General features: G+C 44.7%; 1 protein-coding gene across 1 annotated transcript; it reads right to left on the reverse strand.

Annotated features, from left to right (window-relative positions):
• Window positions 1-391: 391 nt before the first annotated feature.
• npat (nuclear protein, ataxia-telangiectasia locus) lies at window positions 392-9,804 on the reverse strand. Its single transcript, XM_030109077.1, has 17 exons — window positions 9,614-9,804; window positions 9,284-9,402; window positions 9,120-9,180; window positions 8,974-9,046; window positions 7,997-8,037; window positions 7,611-7,826; window positions 7,343-7,418; window positions 6,864-6,987; window positions 6,455-6,552; window positions 6,261-6,342; window positions 6,077-6,173; window positions 5,842-5,955; window positions 4,381-5,718; window positions 3,850-3,950; window positions 3,302-3,395; window positions 1,825-3,140; window positions 392-1,292 (listed from the first exon to the last, which is right to left on the reverse strand). Exons 1-17 carry the CDS (start codon window positions 9,648-9,650, stop codon window positions 1,212-1,214), a joined length of 4,068 nt encoding a protein of 1,355 aa, XP_029964937.1. The 5' UTR covers window positions 9,651-9,804; the 3' UTR covers window positions 392-1,211.
• Window positions 9,805-9,912: the final 108 nt, after the last annotated feature.

The raw sequence follows: 9,912 nt of genomic DNA on the forward strand, positions 1-9,912 counted from the left end.
GAGCGAAGGTTTATACAAGTCTGATGTTTCATTGACTACACATGCTTTAGGTTTAACAGCATTTACTTTTATTGTGAAATCCTTCTCATGACGTATGTCCTTAAGCCAATAGGAACGCTCCAATAGGAAGGTGACAGATTTTCCGACAGAACTCTAACCCAATTCAGTTACACCCTCGTCTTTCCATCAGTTCACACTTTCCTCCTTGAAATGGGAAACCCCCATCCATTCATTCAATGTGATTTATTCTCAGCTTGACTAATGGAGATGTAAATTCTTATAAAACTGTTAATCAGTTCCAGGCTGTGCCTCCATGTACACCAGGGGAGCAGCTCCATCCAACTGTGAAACAGGCCTGCACGGTTCAAGGATTTCAGTTTTCGTGCCCTCAAAGAACAATGCTGCAGGCTGAATGTGGAACATACTTTTATTCAGTGACATTCTGTACTTTTTGCACCATACGAAACAGCACGCTATTGCATCCTCAAACATTCACAGAGCATATTCAATGAAGGGTGTGGTATTCAGACAAAACACTTTTAAAAAATGTACACTGAATAAACATGTATTCACAAAGAGAAAGAAGAGTTTGGTTTATTCCAACACTAAATGAAGCCGATGACTACATCTTTTAAAGTTGCAGCGATGCTTCTGATTTGAACGAAAAAGGAGGTAAAAATGTCAGTTTTTCAAATTGCTTCTCTGTTCTTCGATCAAATGGATATTAACAATAAAACTCACAAGAGCTCGTCATTCAGTATTAAATTACAGGATACATTTTAACAAATGTATTCCCAGATAGCAACTTTTCAGTCTGCGTGAGCTGGATTAATAAAAGCAGAGTCAAATATTGACCAAGAAAATTCTTTGAGTTACCCATTTGAACACCGTGCACACAATATGTCCATTTTGTTGGAGGCAGAAACCGCAGGAGTTACAACAGAAATGGGAATGAATATTAAAAATGAAAGTGCAGTGACTGCCCTACTTCTGCTGCCTAACACTAGATGATCTTCCAGGTCTCCTACGCTGGAAAAAAAACATCACGGTGAAGTTTCACATTGGCTGAGAGGAGACGCTATAGTTTATAAAGTCTCAGGCTGGGTTACTAATAGGAACCATAGGCACCGGTTCAGCAGATGGCTTGTTCTATTCCTGGACAGTAACCTAAGTAGGTAGTGATACAGTATTTCCTGTTGATGCGTCCATTTTCATTCGTCATAGTGAAGTGAAGATAGAAACTTATCCACATCCAAGTCGAGGGGAAAACAATCCATAAGTTTCTTCCTTTCCTGCAAAAAAACAAAACAACAAAAAGTGAGAAAACTGAACTTTAACCTTCATGAAGAAAATCCCTTCCAGATTTAACTTGGTCAAAAAAAGGTGAGAATCTAAATGTGTTTATTCCCAGATCATACACACACAGAATGTTCCTTGGTACTACGAAATCATGGAAAACTCCTGAAAATTAATCCTCAGCTTCTGAACGTGCGTTGACGTTTGTCAGGTTTGTTCAGATTCAAGTAAACCCTGGTGAGATTAAAGTTTGTCAAGCCTGCCGTCCAAGCCCGGTGAGCACCAAACGGGCGGAACAAGTCCTATTTGAAAAACGGGCGTCTGCCGCAAAACAAACATTGTGCTTCAAGTGAAGTTTGAAGTCAAAACGTAACGAAAAACAAACGCAGGATGTGACGAGCTTCAAGAGAGCCGCATGCTTGAAGCAGACTGTGACTGATGTGCACAATGGAAGAATTCCTGCCGCCGTTTCCACCCCTTCATATAACGTGGAAGCCATTAAGCTCTTAACCGTTAATTGCCACTCACCCGGTCCTTCTTTTTGCTGGGAGACTGCTTGGCCTCTTTCTTTGGCGGGGGGCTGGATGTGGAAGGAGACTGTTTGCGCTTCTTGGAGACCTTAGAGCCCGCGGGGGACTTTTCTCCGGCTCCCTCCTGACGCAGACTGTCCTTCAGTGGAGTGCCCGTCCTGGCGATCGCGGCCCGTGAAAGAATCATGAGTGTGTGCGCGGCCATGTTGATGCTGCTTTCGCTGCCGGCTTCGCTGGCGGGGCTGCAGGTGGGCACGTCCGGGGTGTTCGGAGGCAAGAGATGCTTCGGAGTCCCCTCTGTGGTTTTACCCTTTTTCTGTAGCGAAGGAGTCCCAGGACAGTCGGCGGGCGTCTCCTGGTTGCAGCCAGGAACGGGGAGACTCAGCTCTGAACTACCTCCTCCAGGCTTTTTTGGTGGCGTGGAAGGAGAGTTGAGTCCTTGAATGTCCTGCAGCATCTCTGCTGCCTGTTTGGCCAGAGAACTGGTCTTTGAAGGGGCTTTTGCTGCCTTGGACTGGCTGCTAGATGTTGGCTGATCAACAGTCGAGGGGCTAAAGTCTCTCGCAGCTGAAGACGAAGGCGCCGACTGCTGGTTCTGCTCTGTCACGCTGCCCTTCATCTCGTTCTCCTTGTTAGCTGTGACATTTGGCACCGTCTGCAACGGGGCTTTCTTTTCTGGGCGTCCCTCACGTGATTTCGAAGGCTTGTCTGCGGGCTCCTTCCTGCCACCATCCTCCTTGTCCTTTTTACTTCCTGATTTCGGTGCAGAATCTGAGGACAGCGATCTGGAGCGATCGGCATCTTTACCTTTCAAGGCATCATTGTGAGAATCATGATGGTGTTTTCTATCAATAGACTTTGATCTCTTTTCCGATTGGGTTTTTTTCACCGTCTCCGGCTGTGAGGCGCCTGTGCTGCTGACCTCCTCACAGGAAGACTCCTGTCTGCAGCTGCTATGATCCTGCTTGCGGGAGCTTTTCCGAACATCTTTCTGATGCTGGAAAGGGTTGAACTCCTTGTCGAAGCTTCCTCCAGTCAAAGGCCCGTCAGAGCATCTGACTGTCTCCACCCTCCTCTTGGGTTTGCTGCCACCCAAGATAGCAGGTTTAGTTCGTGACACTGACTGATTTGAATCTTTCTCAGGCTGCTGGGCAGTTTGGGACGTGGATTTGTTTGGGGTTGCAGGCGTCGTCGTTTTTCTTGCTTTTCCAGTTTGTGGCTCAGGTGCTGCTTGAGGTTCAAAGCATAGAATTCTCCTGTGACTGGAGCCGGCGGCAGACTGATGCACTTTCTTAGACGCAATTTTCTTACCACCTGAAACACAAAGAAATGAGGCCAGAAAAGTGGAGCAGTTTTAATTGAGGAGGGAAGGTGAACAGAATGATGCTTTTGTCAACAGCAATAAACATGTCCTCTGGTAACAACAGTCAAACTATTATCTTCAATCATTTCAATCTTTTTCCACATGAACTTACCGGCAGCTGCAGATTGCTTCGTTTTCCCTGCGGGAGGTTTGGGCTTCACTGTTTCTGTCTGCTGCACTGCTGCAGGTTTGGGTATGGCAACCAGCTGGAAATACAAGGACAGAGTTATTGTTCTCATTGCTGACAGTCTGTACATAATAACACCCCCTAGTGGTAGCAATACTCATTCAACTATATGCCATAAAAATGTATGTGCTTTGGATCACAGCCATATTGACAGTAAATATATGACTCCAAGGTTAGTTGTATAATTAAAAAACCAGCGGCAGGCTCACTGGCATCTGGGATTTATTTTTGTTTTTGGACAAAATGTCTAAAGTATCACTTTAATGCAGTTTGAAACCATTTGGCAAATGCAAATCAGTCAGGTTTCTCTATTGGACAGAGTATACAGTTTAACTTTAATCAAAATCCATTCAATCAGAATGAAAAAAAACTCAAAAAGGTCCCATAATGCCACTGAAAGGGCTCACTGTTCAAAACAAATTTGGGATTAATATGAATTAGCAGTTGGAAGAATTCCCTTAAAGCTATGTTACCTGGTTGGACACCATCTGGACATTTGCAACAGTATTCTGCCCCAAAACAGAAACAGGAAGCATCATAGGCTTAACGGGTGACGGTAAGATGAGTGCTGATCCTGTACACACACAAAAAAAAAAAAAAAAAGGTGAAAAGGTGTGAATGTCACTTCAACACTTTCAAAACAGAGTGGACTCACACTCGCCAATGAACTTTGTAATGCTGCATTCAGGACAAATGGATTGTTAAGCAGTGTAAAAATAAACGTGTTTACAATGGTGTGACTTTGTCGTACAATAAGCCGTTATGTTTGAGATCATTGCTGTTTTGAAGTATTGAACAAAAAACTCACAGCTGAAACACAGTGGAACGTTCATAAAGTCAATGTATTCTAATAGTGAGCATTTTGAGTTAGAGTTTTGTTGTATAATCACACGTTCTCAGTATCGGAGAAGCAAATTGTTTTTTGTTTTAGAGGTTTGCTTAACGGCAAAACATACACTCTTTGAGATTAAATGTTATCAAGGCTGTAGTGTTTATTGTCTTACCAGAGGAGAAGGCTTGGGTTTGAGGCTGTGTGTTCAGTCCGTACTGGCTGGCTGGTAAAGGCTGACCAGGAGTGACACCTGCAGGCAGCAGCATCTGTGTGGTTTGAAGGTCTGGGGTCGGGGGTTCAGCCACAAGAAAATAGCTGGCAGAGCCTCCCTGCAGGGCGGGGTTACTGGCGTCCAGAGGCAGCTGAATGATATAGTTTGGTTGGGCCTGTGACGTTCCAGTGGATGAAGAAGCAATAAGTGCGGCGGCCTTATAACCGAGAGGACTGGCGTGCACCTCAGAGTTCTGCAGGCCGCTGACTGCCTGAGCCGCTTCATCCGAGTTGGCCCTCGGAGTTGAGGGCGCTCCGGGAGACTTGGCTGGAGAGGAAAGGTAGATGGTGGGCAGCTTGTCCCCGGTGATGCTGGAAATGGCCTGATTCAAGGCTGTGTCAGAGGACGAGTCCTCCTCGTGATTATCACTCACGATGATCTTCAGAGACACGATGTCGCTGGAATCTGCTGGCGCCTTGCTCACTGTGCTGGGGTTTGCGGCCGATGCGGGTGGCGCTACTACATCCAGGGGACAGGAAGGAGCAGGTGTGGACCAGGCCGGGGTCGCGGTGGGAGTTGTAGAGGTAGAAGCAGATGCGGTTGAGTCAAGGATTGTGGCCGTGGGTGGACACAAGAGAGGGGCTGCTGCCCCTGTCGGAGCAGACGTAGAGAAGGTTTTGCTGCTTGAAAGTACCGTCTCAACTAAATTAGTCGTCTGTGCTAGAGCGTTGTTCAGCTGAACCGGTGCAGGAGACAAAAACACGGGGCGACTGCTCACAGCTGCAGACGCCGCTGCAGGACGTTGCTCTTTGGATGGTTGTGCTCCTTTAGTTTCTTGTTTTTTGTCCGTATTTGAAACTGACGTCACTTCCGGAATTGCAATAACAGCGGGATCTTTTGAGGAAGCCGTCGACGCCGACACACTCTGGGCACTTCCGGTGGCGGTGCTGTTCTTTGTAACGGGCTCCTGAATAACCGTGCTGTCTACGGGCGGAGGCGGAGTATTCAGAGGTTCATCCAGATCTATTGGAGTTATGTCTGTACAGTTATTCAGGAGTGAGGCCTTTTCTGTTTTATTTGTGCCCTCTGCAGCAGAGGGAACGCTCTGAATGGGAGCAGGATTCACCAGCATTCTCGCCGAACTGTTTTCGATTCTCGACGATCGGCCATTAGAGGGGATAAATACTTTCTTTAACAACATGGGAGCAGCAGTCTTCCTGTTTTTACGCTCTTGTCCTGGTCTCATTTTCTGTGTTGTTGATGCGCCGTCTGGAGCAGCTGTATGCGTTTGTGCGGCACCTGGATGAGACAACAGAACACAATGCAGTCATTTAATGTCCAGGCTTGTATTACAGACACGTTTTCGTCTTACACAGTTTGTTTGAGCTTTCAGAGGGATTGTTTGCGATGTTCTGGATCTACCTTGACTGTCACTTTGGGCGGGTCTGACTGAAGCTGAAGGTCCAGCTGCGTCACTCGCTTCGGGGATACTGCCCATATCGTCATCGCCATCCCCATCCGTGAATTTGTTTTTATCTGCAATTATAAAAATCGCATGAAAAAAATAATTTCTCAATTAACAATCAAAACAGCTGATATATGTGAGTTTGAAGTAATCTAGATGAAATGAAATAAAAGAAATCTTGGTGATAATTACTACAATCAAAGAGGTCAAAGAGGGCCTGAAAAGCAGGATCGGACTCGGTTTGCTCCAAAATATCATGGATGGCGTCATCACTCATGTGGATTTCTCCCTGTAATGAAACAATATGAATTACTGAATCATGTAGCATCACACAGAAACTTAGGCAATGAAAACAAACGGTGTTTCTTTTAATCACCTGTAATCCCAGGATTTCATCAATGGACTGGTCCTCCTCCACTGTGCTCACAGAGGCTCTTGATGTTTGAGGCGCTGGTTCACTGATTTTAGAGAAGAAACAGTTAAAGAAATGGAACAGCACAGTTATACATTTTATCATGCATCAATCTACCATTTGGTAGATATACAGCAGAGTCCCTGCTAATGACTTACTTCGGATTTTTAAGGATTTTGTTGATGTTTTCAGCAAGCTTCTCTTGTAAAGACCTGTCACCCAAAATCTTGTCACGTGCACTTTGAATCACAAGTTGCTGCAAACAAAAAGCTTTCTTATTTGATGAAAATGTGACGTTTCAAATCAACAACATCAACATAACACTCTGAGATAAAACAAGCAGTTCTGAATGCAATACAGTTAATGTGTTAAAAGAGGAAACACAAATGAATTCAAATGTCTTTTCTATTCACCTCAACATTGTTCTTATGGCTGCACAATCTCTCTTCAGCTGTGCTTACAAAATGCAGGATATATTTTGTGCACATCATGGAATAAAGCTTTTACATGACTGAAAATTCTCCGAAACTCATGAATGAACACAATAAGAGAAAACAGCACACTCACAGGAAAGTTCTCATCGACCACCTCTTCAGCCTGGGCTTCAGTATTAAGGCTACTCGAAGCTGCTGCTGGTCTGCCTTGCCCAGTGGTCCCAGTCAGAGCACCGCTCCTCTTCCTGGGGGTGTCCCTGCAGGCAACACAAACAATGACATGACAGAAAATGACATGCCCAAACTCTACTGCCACTGTCAAACCAGTATGAGCACAATCCAATCCAAATTCGAAGAAATTGCAGAGACTGAAGACTTCCCATGCAAACATACAGGAGGAAACCTTATGTGGAATTAAAAACACACTTATCGTGACTCTTCAATTTCACTGAATTGTTTCTACAATCTTTTTAAAATTGTAGGTGTCAAGGTGATTGACTTAATCACCTTTTAAAAAATATTTACTGAAAAGTCCGCTAAGTGACATGTTCAATACAAAAGTATGTGTGTCGTGAAGTAAATAACAGCTACGATCAACAGCAATCCTCTTACCATTTCCGTCGACCAGGAGACATCGGCCCTGGGTTGAGTCGATGCTCGGAAACAACAATGTGAACGGGCGAATCTCCTAAAACAGAAACATTATGTCACCTTTCACACAGAGCTCACTTTCTACTTGCTTTAAATGAATCATAAGACTTTGATGACTCTTAAGCTTCCCACAGACACAGACAGCAACGAAAGGTGAGTGCAACAAAACCAATCAACCTCCAACATCATAGAAACAAATCATATCTGGATGACGCTGCATGACACCTACTCGGTGTAGACAGCATGCTATTGCCAAGAGCGGGTCTGATGTGAGGATCAGCGGAGGACACTGGAGTGGAGTGGCCAAGGGCGCTGTGGGTGGTGAGTGCAGGGCTCAGGATGACACCCGTTTCCGGGACTGAAGAGCAGACGACTGCACCGCCGGCAGGCATCAAGGTCAGAGTCCGCTGACGGGCCATATTCGCCATTTCAACACGGGAACGTACTGCAAGAGACAGAGAGGTCTGTGAATAAATCACTTACATAAAAACACGAAGTATGTACAGCTCTCAGGAGTGTGGATGAACCAACACAATGTTGACTCCTTTAAATTTTGGATTTCAACAACGTAAACAAAAGCTACAATTCCATTACCATTACTATTAACAAACTTACCTCTCTGACATGCCGATATAGAGGGAGAGTTCTGTAGGGACCTGAAGGAAGACAGGAGGAAAGAACAGAATATCTGATTTAATACAGAGATCAGTTTCAGTTTAATATATTAAATTTGAGGGCATTCTTTTTCCTACTTTACAAACTGATATGAATCTGTCCTTTCCAAGATGTTTTTTCTGCAGATAGTAAAGCGTTCTAATACTGACAAGGCTCTAAAATGACAGCTGTGTTTAAAGAGCCTTTGGGTCACATCTGTGCCTGTAGTGTGCATATTTTGCAAGCCTTAACAAGCCAAAAAATAAAGACTCAAGTCTCAGAATGATCCTTGATGAACAAATTATACAACTTGAAGGTATTTTTCACTGCACTGTGTTTAATTCAGCAAGAGCAAAGTCATACATCTTTATCTGCATCATTAAATCAACAGCAGCAAGCGCTGTTCATACTTCCATGTTATTTGCACAAAATTCAGCAAGTTATCTTAACTATATTTACATTTCTAACTACATAGAGCTCTGGCCACATGACTGGGTGATTGGCTATTTGTTTTTAAAACAGATACATCTCATGAAGAGGTAAATCATGGGCTTTATGTTCATCTTGTCATAGCAACTCGGGAGTGATGACATGCACATATGAACTGTCAACTATAAAGCACATGTAAATAATTCACCATTCTGAAGAAGGGCCAAAACACAAACACTAACTGAAAATAAACTAGATAAGAGTTTGTGGGTAAAGATAGGGGAAGAAGACTATTATTACAACATGCATTACAACCTCGTGATTTAATGAGAGATGCTTTGCCACGTCACGAAACCTGCTGTTAACTTCACTTTATGCACAACAGGCAATCCCGGCTCATTGTAAGTTACAAGTGTCGGCAGTTCAACTCAAAATTCAGTGTTTCCTCATTTAGCTTCCTAATCAGAGCGTTTGCATTAGAAACTTAGTGAGAAAGCAAAACTTATTACTTAATTTGGTTGAGTGTGAAGTCCAGTTTTTTCCACAGAGAGGTCATCACAGCAGGAACCTCGTGTCTGGACTCTGTGGGGAGAACAGAATTATCAACCACCGAACACAAACAGATCATGAATGACATCAGATCACGTTGTCTTACCTTTAGTTTTGACAGCCACATACTCGTTTAAAATGGTCGTTAGACCTTTACCAAAAAGGGACTGTGCGTGAGGGAGAACAAAAAACAAGTGCAATCAATCAGTTTGCAATACATTTTTGACAGAGAGGTTTCAGAGACTGTTCATGGGGGAAACAGACACTCACAAATACACAGGCAGGGATGGCCCCGTCTCCCGCGGTGTGGTCAGCATACTCCCTGAGGTTTGGGCTCTCATGGATGAAAGCTCGGCTTGTGGCTGACAGCCCCTCTTCTTGGAGGTACCCTGAGGGAAGGAGGGGATCTCACTCAGAGACAAACAGCAGCACGCCACGACTTAAAAATAACACCTACACACACACACACACACACACACACACACACACACACACACACACGTTGGCCTGCAGAGTGTTGGCTGGACACCAGCCCTGTTTACACTTCAGTGTCACTGCTGGCTAGCGCCGCGGCTACAGCTTTGTCCCGACTGGACTCACCCAAAACAAGCCGAGCGACGTCCGAAGGAAGCAACATGTCCGCTCGATGCTCCCGAAAGTTAACGCCTCAGAAAACAGACTGCTACATGTTCGGGAACAAGTCGCACCGAAACCCGTTAGGTCGAATTAAATTAACCGACAGCGGTATTATTGTGAAGGCGACGTCCTCCGAGAAGAGCTGCTTAGGCAAAAGGCGGGGAACTCAAGAGCACGTAACCCGGAAGTACGGGGACGAGCTGCCGAATGGAATGCTGGGACTCGTAAGCTGAGGTGACAAATTATTCGCGTGAGTTTTCACG

The sequence above is a fragment of the Salarias fasciatus genome, chromosome 14, assembly GCF_902148845.1.
Source record: "Salarias fasciatus chromosome 14, fSalaFa1.1, whole genome shotgun sequence".
In the NCBI taxonomy this organism is placed as follows: domain Eukaryota; kingdom Metazoa; phylum Chordata; class Actinopteri; order Blenniiformes; family Blenniidae; genus Salarias; species Salarias fasciatus.

Coding starts and splice junctions, on each gene's coding strand:
- npat (XM_030109077.1), bottom strand. CDS start 9,650: ATGTTGCTTCCTTCGGACGTCGCTCGGCTTGTTTTGG. Junction 9,403..9,613: donor CGTCGCTCGGCTTGTTTTGG/GTGAGTCCAGTC, acceptor TCCTTCCCTCAG/GGTACCTCCAAGAAGAGGGG. Junction 3,141..3,301: donor GAAGCAATCTGCAGCTGCCG/GTAAGTTCATGT, acceptor TTTGTGTTTCAG/GTGGTAAGAAAATTGCGTCT.